This window comes from Dendropsophus ebraccatus, chromosome 6 (assembly GCF_027789765.1).
Source record: "Dendropsophus ebraccatus isolate aDenEbr1 chromosome 6, aDenEbr1.pat, whole genome shotgun sequence".
NCBI classification, from domain to species: Eukaryota; Metazoa; Chordata; class Amphibia; order Anura; family Hylidae; genus Dendropsophus; species Dendropsophus ebraccatus.
The window spans coordinates 71,128,382-71,145,515 of record NC_091459.1 but is presented as its reverse complement, the minus strand read 5'-3'; the positions used below and the strand labels follow the sequence as shown (position 1 = coordinate 71,145,515).

Genomic DNA, 17,134 nt, shown 5'->3' with positions numbered 1-17,134 from the left:
GTAAACACTGCGAACGATCAAGCGACGAGCGAGAAATCGCTCATTGTAATCTTTCAACATGTTCTTAAATCGTCATTGGTCGTTCGTTAAAAATTTGCAGATTGCTTCGTGTAAACAGTCTTTCAAAGATTCACCCTATGTGTGAGATGGGCTTAACCCCTTAAGGACAGAGCCAATTTCGATTTTTGCGGTTTAGTTTTTTCCTCCTTGTGCTTAAAAGGCCATAGCACTTGCATTTTTCCACCTAGAAACCCATATGAGCCCTTATTTTTTGCGTCACTAATTGTACTTTGCAATGACAGGCTGAATTTTTGCATAAAGTACACTGCGAAACCAGAAAAAAATTCAAAGTGTGGTGAAATTGAAAAAAAAGGCATTTTGTTTATTTGGGGGAAATGTGTTTTTACGCCATTCGCCCTGGGGTAAAACTGACTTGTTATGCATGTTCCTCAAGTCGTTACGATTACAACCATATATAACATGTATAACTTTTATTGTATCTGATGGCCTGTAAAAAATTCAAACCATTGTCAACAAATATACGTCACTTAAAAATCGCTCCCTTCCCAGGCTTATAGCGCTTTTATCCTTTGGTCTATGGGGCTGTGTGAGGTGTCATTTTTTGCGCCATGATGTGTTCTTTCTATCGGTACCTTGATTGCGCATATGCGACTTTTTGATCGCTTTTTATTACAATTTTTCTGGATTTGATGCGACCAAAAATGCGCAATTTTGCATTTTGGGATTTTTTTGCGCCAACGCCGTTTACCGTGCGAGATCAGGAATGTGATTAATTAATAGTTCGGGCGATTACGCACGCGGCGATAGCAAACATGTTTGTTTATTTATTTATTTACTTTTATTAATAACCTGGGAAAAGGGGGGTGATTCAGACTTTTATTAGGGGAGGGGGCTTTTAACTATTAACAACACTTTTTTTTTTACTTTTACACTTATACTAGAAGCCCCCCTGGGGGACTTCTAGTATAAGTGCTTTGATCTCTCATAGAGATCTCTGCAGCATAGATATGCTGCAGAGATCCATGAGATAGGTACTCGTTTCCTTCCGGCTGCTGCAGCCGGAAGTAAACGAGTGTCGACCTGGGGACGCCGCCATCTTGGGGCGGTCCCCGGCCGGCTTCAGTTACGGAGATCGCTCCTCCGGGATAACATTCCGGAGGAGTGATCTCCCCACTAGACACCAGGGAAGACGCTGCGTCCGGTAATCGGATGCAGCTGTCAACTTTGACAGCTGCATCTGATTACTGTATTAGCGGGCACGGCGATCGGACCGTGCCCGCTAATACCTGCGGTCCCGGGCTACAAGCGGCACCCGGGACCGCCGCGGTTCGTCCCCAACGGCATCAGGGCGTAAATATACGCCCTATGTCGTTAAGGGGTTAAGCGATCTTAAAAACGATCGCAATAACGATTTTTCTAACGATTTATACGTCTAAACGCTGATCGTTATAAAAACCAAATTGTTGCTTCAAAATCGTTAAACGATCGATTGGGCGAATTATCGCTCCGTGTAAACGTAGCATAAGACATTGACCTGTATCAACACCAACAGAAGGACCATCAGACTGATTCTAAGATGCTTCACCAGTAAAGAGCTGAGAAGATGCATCTCCACAGGAAGTGCTCAGTCGCTTCCCCGCCAACACCACCACACCACGCTCCGAGAGGCACTCCGACAGTGAATTATTTAAAAAGTTAAATAAACGTTTTATTTATCAAAAATATATGCTACAAAGCTTGAAAATAGATATGGGGGCAATTTATTATAGACCAGGAGCTCACGGCCCCGGGCTCCCGCCTGAAACAGACCTATTATAATCAGCTACTGACTGTGGCCTAGTACACACAGCAAGGTCTCCTAAAAGCATGGAGGAGTCTGGTGTGGGAAAAGCTTGTTGCTTGCAACCTGTGCCCTAATCCCAACTCTAGCAAAGACCTTTGGGATTAACTAAAACAGATTGTGATCCAGGCCCTCTCATCCAACATTTATGTCTGACCACACAAAGGCTCTTCTAAATAAATTTGGCAGAATTTCCCAGATACTCTGCGAAATTCTTACCAAGCTCCCTTTGGGCCTGGCTTCTTGGACTTCCAGAAAATTTCTGTGGAAAAGGGGGAACAGTGTGGACTCTCAGAAGGAACACCAGAGACACAATGAGGAAGATCCAGCAAGCATGCTTCCGCTAGGAATGTCCTTTGTTGCCCATAGCAACCAACCACAGCTCAGCTTTCTAACATTCATGTGCCCTGGAAAATTAAAAGGCAAGCTGTAATGCTGGGTTTACGCGGAGCGATAATTCGCCCATTCGTACGATTAACGATTTCTAAGTAACGATTTTTCTTTTATAACGATCAGCGTTTAGATGGAACGATATATTCTACAGAAAATTCGTTTTCCGATCGTTTCGCGATCGCTTAAGCCTATCTCACACATAGGTAAAATCAGTGAACGACTGTTTACACGGAATGATCGGCGATTTTTTTGCGAACGATGAACGACGATTTAAGAACAAGTTAAAAGATCAAAATGAACGATTTCTCGCTCGTCGTGCGATCGTTCGCTGCGTTTACACGTACGATTATCGTTCGTATTCGATCGTTATCGTGCAAATTTGCATGATAATCGTTCCGTGTAAACCCAGCATAAGAATATACACTGTTCACGTAGATACAATGATAGCACTCACCATCCGAGGAATATTTTGTAGCTTTATTTCATCACAAAAAGCAGGACATACAAAGTGCGGACATAATTAAGGCAGATGCCAAGCAGGTAAGTGGTAACAGTCTGTTTGGCGGTGTAACGCTTCTATGGATCTCCTACCCAATGCACGTCATCACTCCTAAAGTAGTCATGTGACTAGTGACGACAGGACAAATCATGTGGTGCATAAATTACATATAACAAGGTATTTATAACTTGTGCATCAGGCACACATTGCACACACTTCTGCGACAATTTTTTTTCATGCCAGCAAAAATGTCAGTATTTCTGTCAGAGATAGTTGCCTCACATGCCAGCCAAAACATCCCAACGTTAGCCATTATGAGCTCCTCAAGGGGGTACTCCAGCAATAAAAAAAAAATAATCAAATCAACTGGTGTCAGAAAATTATACACATTTGTTATTACTTCTATTAAAAAGTTAAATCCTTTAGGTACTTATCAGCTGCTGTATGTCCTGCATGAAATCTTGTTTTCTTTCCAGTCTGACACAACGTTCCCTGCTGCCTCCTCTGTCCATGACAGGAAGTGTGGGGAACAGTAGCAAATCTCCCAAAAAACTTCTACTGCTTTGGACAGTTCCTGACAATGGACAGAGGTGGCAGCAGAGAGCACTGTCAGACATCAAATACACCACTTCCTACAGGACATACAGCAGCTGATAATTACTGGATGACTGGAGATTTTTAAAAAAATAGAATTGACAAATTTATATAACCATCTGATTTGAATTTGAAAATATTTTATTTTTTACCCCTTTAGGTATCATTGACAGCTCAGTCCATAGTGTCCTCCTGCACATTGATCTGGGATCTATAGAATGGAAGGATGTGGCCTGGGGTAACCTGCCCATAGCAGCCAATCACAGCTCAGCTTATGGTGATAACACTAGCTTTAGCTTCCACCATATTGGAGGGGGCTTAGTCTCCATATGTTACTCTCTTCAGCCTCGTCTCGTGCTGGATACTTCCCATACAGCCCATAGTCTATTGCTATACGTTTTTCTATGTCTGGAGTAACCCATCTTCACAGACCATGTCGCTTCTAATAATTGTACCGTCTTCCATTTTCTTGCCTTGCATTTTTCCTATCGGAACAGCAATCAGTGCGGCCATCTTTGTACACCACCTTTTAGCCTTCCCCATAGTTTTTCCCGGCCTATCTCCCCCCCCCCCCCGAGTCTTTGCGAGTACCAATATGGCAGACACTTACGTCATCCTTGGAAGCGCCACGCACATGCGCACTGTGGGGATAGTCGATGAACGTCTATCCGCCCTGTGCTTTCGCCTTGCCTCCACGCAGGAGATGGGCGGGCCTACGGTGGGTGGTGACAGTCTATTGGCCTATAGCGACCGTGACGTAATCAACGTGCGGCGAAAGTGTTCTATTGTTGGCGCGTAGCGTGTTCCCCGGCTCCAGTGCCCAGTCGTAGTCACCCGGTACCGCGGTGTAATTGTGCCAAGCTGGAGATGAGCGGAGGCGTGTACGGCGGAGGTATGAGGGAGACTGCGGGCAGGACGCCATATTTATTGGATGTGGTCCGCTATTTTAAGTGGCATGTTGTGCGATAGCGCCCTGTGCGACTCCGCATCGTGTGTACGAGCGTTGATGTGCTGCACTGCATAGACGCCTGGTAGGAGCCTGGTGGACCTGATTCCATGACAGCCCTAATCTGTTAGTAGATGTGGCCTAGGTTGGCTAGCCATGAGGGGGCTCTCACATATTAGCTGGGAGGACTTCAGAGCTCCATCACCCTGGACCCGGCCATGTCTGGTTAGGTCTGCGCTGCCCCAGGTCACGTCAATTTTTAAATGACTTCCAGATTACTTTTGGCAAACTGGTTCCATGGGACGAGGCTGAAGTTGGTTTCTTATTCGGGGCTGAAGTTGGTTTCTTATTCGGCAGTTTCTTATTCAGAGGATTTTTCTTTTTCCTGTTTTAGCTATTATTCTTACAGAAAATGTATAATATTCATACCCTACCGTAAGTGAGGGGCCCTGAGAGGACTGGTGATAAAAATGGCAAAAAAGACCCCACGGTTGGCATAAAAATGGGCATGAAAGTAAAACCACAATATTATTATTTAAAAATAAAATTGACTTTGGGCCACTGATCTCACACTGATAATACACAGAGAGGGATGCCCCGCATCATACCCAAGAGAGTCCAGCCTGGCTCAAAGTGGTTCTGGGTATAAAAACTGGCATCAAAGTGGGCACGTAGGCATTTTTCATGATTTGAATAAGTAACAGCTATTTTCAAAGGGTTAAATGAGTTTGGGCCACTGATCTCACACTACGTACACACAGATAGGGATGCCCCGCATCACATCCAAGAGAGTCCAGCCAGGCCCAAAGTGGTTCTGGGTATAAAAACTGGCATCAAAGTGGGCACATAGGCATTTTTCATGATTTGAATAAGTAACAGCTATTTTCAAAGGGTTAAATGAGTTTGGGCCACTAATCTCACACTACGTACACACAGATAGTTATGCCCCGCATCACATCCAAGAGAGTCCAGCCTGGCCCAAAGTGGTTCTGGGTATAAAAGCTGGAATCAAAGTGGGCAGATGGGCATTTTTCCTAATTTGAATAAGTAACAGGTATTTTCAAAGGGTTAAATGAGTTTGGGCCACTGATCTCACATTGATATTACACAGAGAGGGATGCCCCGCATCACATCCAAGAGAGTCCAGCCTGGCCCAAAGTGGTTCTGGTTATAAAAACTGGCATCAAAGTGGGCAGATTGGCATTTTTTCCTAATTTGAATAAGTAACAGCTGTTTTCAAAGGGTTAAATGAGTTTGGGCCACGGATCCCATAACAGGATCCCAGAATTAGCTGTCCCATCTCTTCTTATTAAACATTTCTCGGCTAACCCTGAATACATTTCTATAATAACAATACCTGCAGCAATGTTTTCTGCTGACAGGTCTGCTTTAGGCTATGTTAGGCCTCATTCACACATCCATAGTTCAGCCAGTGAATACGGACCTGTAATGGTGGACCGCACTATGAATGTGCAGTAACAGTGCTACGCAGTTTACGGAGCACTATGTAGAAGACAATGATTCGTGCCGCAAATGCAAGTCCGCACTATAATCTATCCTTTATTTTTTTGTACCGCGGGACGTGGACCTGAACACTTGTACAGATGTGTGAACAGGGCCATTGAAATATATTTGTCCTATGTGTTGCCTGCAATGTCAGGGTCCCCTTGTAGCCATATAGGATCCCTTTGTAGCCAGTAAGACCGCCCTTGTAGCCAGCAGAACCTGATTACAGGAGCATTGATGTCCCTGTACCCAGTGGGATTAGTAGATGCATGCTGCAATACTAATGATCGCACTGCGCACGTGTAGGAAGGCCGTTCTGGGTACGAGAGATGGCTTTGCCCCCAAGTGCTGACGTCACCATACCCAAGAAGATGAAAGGAAGTAGGACATCACTGTAAGAAAGGTTGCATCATGTGACTGGACCAGCAATCTCCGAGTAAAGCCAACAAGGAATATATAAGTTCTTTAGTTAAGGGTTAATTTTGGTTCTTTTTTTTTCAATTTTTCCAGGAATACCCCTTTAGGCTATGTTTAAACAAAGTAAAAATAAGGGCAAATAATGACCATTATTAAAGGGGAACTGTCAGCCAGTTAGATTAATCTAAACTGCTGATAGCTCCCTATTGCACCAAAAACACCATGGATAAAGGTGTGTTTTACCTTAATCCTCATTACCGTTTCAGTAAAGTTTGGCATTTGCTCCAAAGTCTGGTAAGGACCCACAGGGCATCCCTCTCTGTGTATTATCAGTGTGATGCAGGGTCCCCCCTCTCTGTGTATTATCAGTGTGATGCGGGGTCCCCCCTCTCTGTGTATTATCAGTGTGAGATCAGTTCCCCAAACTCATTTAACCCTTTGAAAATAGCTGTTACTTATTCATTAGAAAAAATGCCTATGTGCCCACTTTGATGCCAGTTTTTATACTCAGAACCACTTTGGGCCAGGCTGGACTTTCTTGGATGTGATGCGGGGGATCCCTCTCTGTATATTATCAGTGTGAGATCAGTGGCCCAAACTCATTTAACCCTTTGAAAACACCTGTTACTTATTCAAATTAGGAAAAAAATGCCAATCTGCCCACTTTGATGCCAGTTTTTCACCCAGAACCACCTTGGGCCAGGCTGGACTCTCTTGAATGTAATGCGGGGCATCCCTATCTGTGTGTACGTAGTGTGAGATCAGTGGCCCAAACTCATTTAACCCTTTGAAAACACCTGTTACTTATTCAAAATAGGACAAAAATGCCCATCTGCCCACTTTGATGCCAGTTTTTATACCCGGAACCACTTTAAGCCAGGCTGGACTCTCTTGCATGTGATGCGGGGGATCCCTCTCTGTGTATTATCAGTGTGAGATCAGTGGCCCAAACTTATTTAACCCTTTGAAAACACCTGTTACTTATTCAAATTAGGAAAAAATGCCTATGTGCCCACTTTGATCCCAGTTTTTATACCCAGAACCATTTTGGGCCAGGCTGGACTCTTGGATGTGATGCGGGGCATCCCTCTCTGTGTATTATCAGTGTGAGATCAGTGGCCCAAAGTCAATTTTATTTTTAAATAATAATTTTGTGGTTTTACTTTCATGCCCATTTTTATGCCAACCGTGGGGTCTTTTTTGCCATTTTTATCACCAGTCCTCTCAGGGCCCCTCACTTACGGTAGGGTATGAATATTATACATTTTCTGTAAGAATAATAGCTAAAACAGGAAAAAGAAAAATCCTCTGAATAAGAAACTGCCGAATAAGAAACCAACTTCAGCCCCGAATAAGAAACTGGCCGAATAAGAAACCAACTTCAGCCCCGAATAAGAAACTGGCCGAATAAGAAACCAACTTCAGTCCCGAATAAGAAACTGGCCGAATAAGAAACCAACTTCAGCCTCGTTTCCATGGGTGCACTGCCTAGTAACTGTGTGCTGTCACAGACTTGGTTGCAGCTGATGATGCCACACCAACGTGTGATGGCCAGTGGCAGCATGAATTACTGTCTACACCAGTGCTGTCAAACTGTGGTCCTCCAGCTGTTTCAAAACTACAATTCCCATCATGCCTAGATAGCCAAAGCTTTAGCATGATGGGAATTGTAGTTTTGGGAGAGCTGGGAGCTTGACACCCCTGGTCTAGATTTAAAATTTCAGACATGTGACAACTGCAATGCTAGATCCCTTTAACCCCTTAAGGACGGGGCCAATTTCGATTTTTGCGTTTTCTTTTGCTCCTCCTTGTGCTTAAAAGGCCATAGCACTTGCATTTTTCCACCCAGAAACCCACATGAGCCCTTATTTTTTGCGCCACTAATTTTTATTTGCAATGACAGGCTGAATTTTTTCATAAAGTACGCTGGAAAACCAGGGAAAAAAAACGTATGGTGAAATTGAAAGAAAAACAACATTTTGTTTATTTGTGGGGTATTTGTTTTTACGCCATTTGCTCTGGGTAAAACTGACGTGTTATATATGTTCCTCAAGTTGTTACGATTACAACGATATGTAACATGTATAACTTTTATATTATGTGATGGCCTGTAAAAAATTCAAACCATTGTTAACAAATATACGTTCCTTAAAACCGCTCCGTTCCCATGCTTATAACGCTTTTATCCTTTGGTCTATGGGGATGTGTGAGGTGTCATTTTTTGCGCCATGATGTTTACTTTCTATCGGTACCTTGATTGCGCATATGCGACTTTTTGATCGCTTTTTATTACAGCTTTTCTGGATTTGATGCGACCAAAAATGCGCAATTTTGCACTTTGGGATTTTTTGGCGCTTACGCCATTTACTATGCAAGATCGGGAATATGATTAATAGTTCGGGCGATTGCGCACGCGGCAATACTAAATATGTTTATTTGTTTACGTTTATTTATAACCTGGGAAAAGGTGGGTGATTCTGACTTTTATTAGGGAAGGGGGCTTTTGATTGAAAACATCACTTTTTTCTTTTTTTTTACTTATACTAGAAGCCCCCCTGGGGGACTTCTAGTATAAGTATACTGATCTCTCATTGAGATCTATGCTGCATAGATCAATGAGATCGGCACTCGTTTGTTTTCGGCTGCTGCAGCCGAAAGCATCCAAGTGCCGGGCCGGGATCAGCGCCATCTTGGCGGAGACCCCGGCCGGCACCAGTCACGGAGATTGCTCCCCGTTGTCCCGGGGGAGCTATCTCCGCCACTAGACACCAGGGAGTGCTGCATACGGTAAACTGATGCAGCTGTCAACTTTGACAGCTGCATCTGATTACTTGATTAGCGGGCACGGCGATTGGACGGTGCCCACTAATAGCCTCGGCCCCGTGCTACATGCCGCACCCGGGACTGCGGTGGTTCGGAGCGCGACCCTGCTCTGATCTCCCTTACTGACCGCAGGGCGTAAATATACGCCCGTGGTCTTTAAGGGGTTAAATTACATCTGCTGATCAGTTTTATGGTGTAGTTGGATGCAGTCATTGCATATAGACTTAAAGTGACTGTACCACCAGGCCCAGGCTGAAGCACTGGAGGCGGCCGACCCACCCCCAGTGGGAAGAAACCCACGCCCCTCTATGATAGGGTTCTATTGATTCTATTGGAGTGACATCATGGAGGGGCTAGGGTTTCTTCCCACTAAGGGTGGGTCGGCCCGCCTCCAGTGCTTCAGCCTGGGCCTGGTGGTACAGTCACTTTAAAGGGGCACTCCAGTGGGAAAACAATTCTTTCAAATCATCTGGTGTCAAAAAGTGCTAGAGACTTGTAATTAACATTTATCAAAAATTCTTCAGTCTTCCAGTAGTATCAGCTGCTACATGTCCTGCAGGAAGTGGTGTATTCTTTCCAATCAGACACAGTGCTCTCTGCTGCCACCTCTGTCTGTGACAGCAACTGTCCAGAACAGCAGCAAATCTCCATAGAAAACCTCTTCTGCTCTCCAGACTGGAAAGAATACATAACTTCCAGCAGGACATACAGTATCTGATAAGTATTGGAATACTGAAGGTTTTAATAGAAGTAAATTACAAATCCCTGCCACTTTCTGGCACCAGTTGATTTGAACGAAAACATTTTTTTCAGGTGTACCCCTTTAAATGTCTTTATTCACTCACAGCAAGTAGCAAAGATGTTAAAGTGTCACTGACCTTACAACTTTCAAAATCTAAATCAACAGTAGATGTGATATAAAGCAAGTTTGCAATATAAATTATTTTTGTTATCATGCTGTAAAACAAAGCTGTACTTACCAGAAATCCAGGTCCAGTCTCCTGAAGACAGACTAAACACAGGAATTCCGGACAGTACAGAGAGTCACGGCTCAATGTGTCAATCAGTCACATGACTGCCTTCTCTCTGTGGGCGCTCAGATGGCCTGGGATACACTGGACTTCCTGTTTTCAAACTCAGTCAGAACACAGGAAGCACCTTTTTCCATGATAACTTAAATAAAATGTAAATTTCAAACTTTCTTTATAGCACATCTACTGCTGATTTAGTCTTTAAAAGTTATGACAGTGACCCTTTAAAATGTAAGCATTATAGGGCAGTGAATACGTAAAAATTGCTGTAGCAGTTATCTGTAATTGAGCCTTAAAGGGGTTGTCCAGCACAATTTATTTATTTATTTTTTTCAAATCAACTGATATCAGAAAGTTATAACTACTTCATCAGCGGAGAGCACTGTGTCAGACTGAAAATAAAACACCACTTCCTGCAGGACATATAGTAGCTAATAAGTATGGGAAGACTTGCGATTTTTTTAATAGAAGTAAATTACAAATCTATATAACTTTCTGATATCAGTTCGTTTGAAAGAATTTTTTTTATGCTGCGCAACCCTTTTAGGCTACATTCACACGTTCAAACTGAAGACCCATTTATTTGAATGGCCTCATTTACATATCCGTACGTGTTATGGGGCTGTAATCCAGCACGTCTTATAACAGACCCGCGATTGTGGCACTGATCACTATTCTTCAGTGAATAGCCTTGTCTATTGTGGACAACTATGGATGCACATCATGAAATTGTGGATCGCACCTCAGGCTGTAGTCACATAGTATATTTTTTTCCAACTATTTGTTGTTGTTTTGGGTGCAGACTAGCCCATTCACGATGGCTGCTAGATGTCCTGCATTTTCAATGCACTATCCTGAAGAATTAAGCGGCCTGTCACTGAAGTGCACAGCTTAGTGTGAACTGCCGCTCTTATTCTAATTAAAACCATTGTAACATGTTCTATGCGTAATTTGGGGCTTAATGCACACCATCATGTGGGCTGAAATACTGTGAATGTGAACACAAGCGTATTACATGCACATCTTCAAGTCCATATTGCAGATGCATAATAAAGCACATAAAAATACTTGTGTTATATTGTTGTGTAAATCTGGCCCGAGAGACTGTCGGCATACATCCTATAGTTCATAGTTCTCCTTCATGTCTCTTTTCCATGCAGATACAATAAGCAGTGTTAAACCTTTTCACATATTTGAAGAGGATTCACAGGTTCCTTAGTGAGACCAATACCTCTTTACTTTTAGCTGAAATATTTGGTAAATATTTTCAGCTCTGTTGTAGATCTCCATGGCATATGAGCATACTGTGTGAGGCAGTCCCTGGAACAGTTATTTCCATGTACTAAATATACTTGGACAGTGCTTTACATAAAATGTCTTATTGGTAGGGACTGGTCAGATGGGAATCACTCCAGAGTCCCCAGTGACATCCCTGGTTATTTGCAGGAGCCCTCAATGAAATTGCTGAATATTTATTGTAAGTTTATTTTCCTCATCCCAGTAACTCTCATGTATATCTCTTGCAGATGAGGTGGGAGCCTTGGTCTTTGATATTGGTTCCTTTTCGGTACGTGCTGGCTATGCAGGGGAGGACTGTCCTAAGGTGAGCAACTAAAGTAGTCTCCCTAAGCAGGGAACCTTATGTTTGTACATTGTCGCATGTTGCCTTGGTGAGAACTGTGGAATTGCCCTGCACAATACTGTGTCCCTTACAGAGTTTAAGGGTACAAACACACACTGCGGCAGGGCAGCACACTGATTGGCTGAGCCGGAAGTGTAGCCGGGAACCTCTGAAGCAAGCCGGATTGGTTAGCTGGTAATGTATATGCTCCGGCCGGCGGGGGGTAACGGGGCTGTCTCCCGACATACTCGCAGCAGGATGTTAATCCTGCTGCGAATATGTCTGCCCATAGACATTACAGGGCAGGGAACCGCAGCGGATCTTGCTGCGTATCCGTCGTGTGTGTTTGTACCCTAAGGATGCCTTTACACACACCGGATCCGCAGCGTATTTCACGCTGCAAATTTACAGCAAAATCCCCTGCGGATCCAGGGCCCATTCATCCCAATGAGTATACATACTCGCAGCAGGATTGACATCCCGCTGTGTGTATGTAAGTTAACCTCCTGCCGGCCAGAGCATACATTTACCTGCTCTGCGATCCGGGTTGCTTCGGGGGTTCTTGGCTGGATGTCCCGCTCAGCCAATCAGGCTGCGGTGCGGCAGAGCAATGATCGGCTGATCGGGACGGGCAGACGCCGGGAACCCCCTAAGTAAGTCGGATCGCGGAGCATGTAATGTATGCTCTGAACAGCGGAGGGGTTAACTTACCTACACGCAGCGGCATGTCAATCCCGCTGCGAGTATGTATTCTAATTGGGAAGAAATCTGGTGTGTGTGAAGGCATCCTAATCAGGGACTAGTGATTTGCCAAAGATGGCAATGAAGTGCATGACAGGCTCTGTTCAGGACCTTGGTCACAGATTCCACTCTAATAACTGGACAATTCCAGCAAAATGATGGAGTCCATTAACCCTTTGAAGACGGGGCCAGTTTTCATTTTTGAGCTTTCATTTTTTCCTCCTTGTGCTTAAAGGACAAGTGCCATGAAAAACTTTTTCCCAGTAATTGAAGCACATTACAAAGTTATATAACTGTGTAATATGCTTCAATCACCTATCTGCCTCCCTTCCCTGTCTTTTCCCCCCTCCACCCCCCACCAGGAAGTGTCCTGACTCACACAGACCTGATTACTGTCGTCACCATCACCAGGCAGCTCCTTCTTGTGACAATGAGTCATCAGCAGGAGGGCTGCTCTAGGTCCTGTTACACCAGCCTCCCCCTCCCCCTCCTTGTCAGGTGACTCTGCTTGCTCAGCTTATCTTCTCTAGTGACATGACTCCTTCACTGAATCCACGGCAGCAGGAGAGAGGGTATGAGGGGAGGGGGAGCTGCCTATGTGCCGGAGTCAGTCAGAGGGAAGATAAGCAAGTGAGATGTGACAAGTGATGGCTTGCAGTTGTTCAGCCAATGGGAGCTGAGCAAGCCTGTCACCTGACCGGACACTTCCTGGTGGAGGGGGAAAAGACAGGGAAGGGAGGCATATAGGTGATTGAAGCATATTACAGAGTTATATAACTTTGTAATGTGCTTCAATTACTGGGAAAAAGTTTTTCATGGCACTTGTCCTTTAAAAGGCCATACGCTTGCACTTTTCACCTACAGACCCACTTGAGCCCTTATATTTTGCGCCACTAATTGTACTTTGGGATGACGGAATTATTTTTTTTATAAAATGTGCTGTAAAAGCAGAGAACAACTGACTTGTTATACATGTTCCTCAAGTTATTACGATTACAACGATATGTAACTTGTATAACTTTTATTTTATTTGATGGCTTTTAAAAAATTAAAACCTTTTCATAAAAATAAATGTTCCTTAAAATGGCTCTGACCATGCTTATAACACTTTTATTCTTTGGTCTATGGGGCTGTGTGACATGTCAACGCCATGATCTGTACTTTCTATCCGTACCTTGTTTGCATATATGCAACTTTTGATCACTTTTTATTATAATTTTTCTGGATTCGATGCAACAAAAAAAATGCTCAATTTTGCCCTTACACCATTTACCGTGGGAGATCAGGAATATGATAATTTAATAGATTGGGTGATTACGCACATGGCGATACCAAACATGTATGTTAGTTTATTTTTATTTATTAAATTGGTAAAGGGGAGTGATTCAGACTTTTATTAGGGGAGGGGATTTTTTTTTTTTTTTTAATTTCTGTACACACTAATCAAAAGTCTCCCTGGGGGACTTCTAGTATAAGTACATTGATCTCTTATTTAGATCTATGCAGTACATATATACTGCATAGATCAATGAGATTGGCGACCTATTGTTCTGGCCTGCTGCAGCCGTGAATAATAGATCGCAAAGCTGGGATTAGCGCCAATACGGCCGGACCAGATTGAGGGACAGCACCTCTACCACCCCCCAGACCTACACGTTAAAGCAGCCATATTAATGCAACTGTCAGCTTTGACAGCTGCATTTAAATAGCTAATTAGCGGGCGCGGTGATCGGACCATGCCCACTAATTGTTGTGGTCCCAGGCTGCAGATAGCCCATGGCCCCCCTCTGATGTCTGCTAGCAATGCCAGGGTGTTCATTTACACCCTGTGTCGTCAAGGAGTTACCATCATGCTCCTTTGGTGTCCATGGTTGCACAAAATATGATGTCAGCTCATTCTAAAATGACTCCATGCACTGATTCTTTAGAAACTTCAAGCTGGGTATATTCGGGCCAACTCCTGGTGGTAATCTAAATAACATTATAGTCTTTAGCGCCATAAAAAGTTCATCTTTATTATAAATCCAGATAAAACATCACATCTGTGTAAGAACAGCAGCAAACATGTCTGAGATGTCTGAGCCAGACCGTGGAGCCGGGAGCGCACAGGTAATGCAAAATAAGTACAGTGGTACCTTGGTTTAAGAGTAACTTGGATTAAGAGTGTTTTGGTTTAAGAGCTCACAGTTTTTCAAAATTATGACTTGGTTTAAGAGCATTGCTTTGGTTTAAGAGCTCCCTGTACTGGGTGGAAGGCAGAGCAGGGGAGGGGCATGGTCTGAACAGGGTGGTACACAGCCCTGTATTCTGACCCAGGAAGTCTACCTCACCTTCCAAATCATAGCAGATCCTCTTCAGGCTGGGGCTTACATCAGGAGACAGGACTGTGGAGGTAATCTCTTCATAGTTGTAACCCCTTTCTTCCCGGACAGAGAGTGCTGCTGTACTGTGCCCACATATGTCCTGCTCATTCCTTCATGCTCCCTGCAGTCTTTGTTAGTCCTTGTGTTTCCCATCCTCTCCATTCCTGCTATAATGTGCCTGCACTCACACTCAGCTATACACACTGCTGCTATACTGTGCCTGCACTCACACTCAGCCATTATGGGGATCTGCAGTTCCATCCTGTATCTACAAACAGCTGATGTTTTTCCTTGTTTATGCAATTACTATACATTATACACCACATGCTGATTGCTATACTATACAGTAACTTATAATATAACATATCCAGCATTTTCTAAATATTTGATTCATTTGTTTTACATGTTATTGAGAATAAAAAAAAAAATCATTATTTTTGGGGTGGGGAACCAATTGTCTGCATTTCAGTGATTTCTTATTGGAAGTTTTGTTTTGGTTTAAGAGTGGATTTGGATTACAAGCACGGTCCCGGCACAAATTATGCTCGTATTCCAAGGCACCACTGTACACTTACCGGCCACTTTATTAGGTACACTATGCTAGTAACGGGTTGGACCCCCTTTTGCCTTCAGAACTGCCTCAATTCTTCGTGGCATAGATTCAACAAGGTGCTAGAAACATTCCTCAGAGATTTTGGTCCATATTGACATGATGGCATCACACAGTTGCCGCAGATTTGTCGGCTGCACATCCATGATGCGAATCTCCCGTTCCACCACATCCCAAAGATGCTCTATTGGATTGAGATCTGGTGACTGTGGAGGCCATTTGAGTACAGTGAACTCATTGTCATGTTCAAGAAACCAGTCTGAGATTATTCTAGCTTTATGACATGGCGCATTATCCTGCTGAAAGTAGCCATCAGATGTTGGGTACATTGTGGCCATAAAGGGATGGACATGGTCCGCAACAATACTCAGGTAGGCTGTGGCGTTGCAACGGTGCTCAATTGGTACCAAGAGGCCCAAAGAGTGCCAAGAAAATATTCCCCACACCATGACACCACCACCACCAGCCTGAACCATTGATACAAGGCAGGATGGATCCATGCTTTCATGTTGTTGACGCCAAATTCTGACCCTACCATCCGAATGTCGCAGCAGAAATCGAGACTCATCAGACCAGGCAACGTTTTTCCAATCTCCTACTGTCCAATTTCTATGAGCTTGTGCAAATTGTAGCCTCAGTTTCCTGTTCTTAGCCGAAAGGAGTGGCACCCGGTGTGGTCTTCTGCTGCTGTAGCCCCTCTGCCTCAAAGTTCGACGTACTGTGCGTTCAAAGATGCTCTTCTGCCTACCCTGGTTGTAACGGTTGGCTATTTGAGTCACTGTTGCCTTTCTATCAGCTCGAACCAGTCTGCCCATTCTCCTCTGACCTCTGGCATCAACAAGGCATTTCCGCCCACAGAACTGCCGCTCACTGGATGTTTTTTCTTTTTCGGACCATTCTCTGTAAACCCTAGAGATGGTTGTGCGTGAAAATCCCAGAAGATCAGCAGTTTCTGAAATACTCAGACCAGCCCTTCTGGCACCAACAACCATGCCACGTTCAAAGGCACTCAAATCACCTTTCTTCCCCATACTGATGCTCGGTTTGAACTGCAGGAGATTGTCTTGACCGTGTCTACATGCCTAAATGCACTGAGTTGCCGCCATGTGATTGGCTAATTAGAATTTAAGTGGTAACGTGCAGTTGGACAGCTGTACCTAATAAAGTGGCCGGTGAGTGTATATTGCAATATTCTTTAATTATTTTATTTTAATATTGTAGGTAGATTTTCCCACAACAATTGGTGTTGTACTTGACAGGGAAGATGGAAGCACACCTATGGAGACAGATGGTGAACAGAACAAAGCAAGAGGTCCAACATACTACATAGATACCAATTCACTCAGGGTCCCACGGGAAAACATGGAGGCCTTTTCACCACTCAAGAACGGAATGAGTAAGATCTCTTCAGTGCTTTACTTTAATAAAAAGCTATTATTCCATTTGATATCTTTTAACTACATGTTAGTGTCTATTAAAGGAAAAGTCTGGGAGCAACATAAAGTAATGTATAGTAATAAAAGTAATGCTCCGCGACTCCTGCCTGGCTTCTGAATCTCCTTCTCCAGCGATATCACACCTGGCTGATGGTTTGTGTGCTCACCCCATCAGTGACTGGATTGAGAGTGGTGACCTCATCAGAACTCGGGGAGGAGGTAGGGGGATGAGTTGAGGTGGGGGTCCAGAAGCCTGTAAAATTGGGAGAAGTTTCCTAGGACAGGATCCAGCT

At 43.9% G+C, this 17,134-nt stretch overlaps 1 protein-coding gene across 2 annotated transcripts in view; it reads left to right on the top strand.

The window, feature by feature from the left end:
• Positions 1 to 4,096: 4,096 nt before the first annotated feature.
• Positions 4,097 to 17,134, top strand: part of LOC138794882 (actin-like protein 6A) — a 32,899-nt gene continuing 19,861 nt past the window's right edge. Inside the window, exons 1-3 of one of the 2 annotated variants that reach the window (XM_069973808.1) lie at positions 4,097 to 4,239; positions 11,597 to 11,673; positions 16,627 to 16,801. In XM_069973808.1, coding sequence (XP_069829909.1) covers positions 4,215 to 4,239; positions 11,597 to 11,673; positions 16,627 to 16,801 — 277 coding nt within the window. In that variant the 5' untranslated portion in view covers positions 4,097 to 4,214. The remainder of the gene's footprint in view (positions 4,240 to 11,596; positions 11,674 to 16,626; positions 16,802 to 17,134) is intronic. The other variant, XM_069973809.1, reaches the window with a different exon arrangement.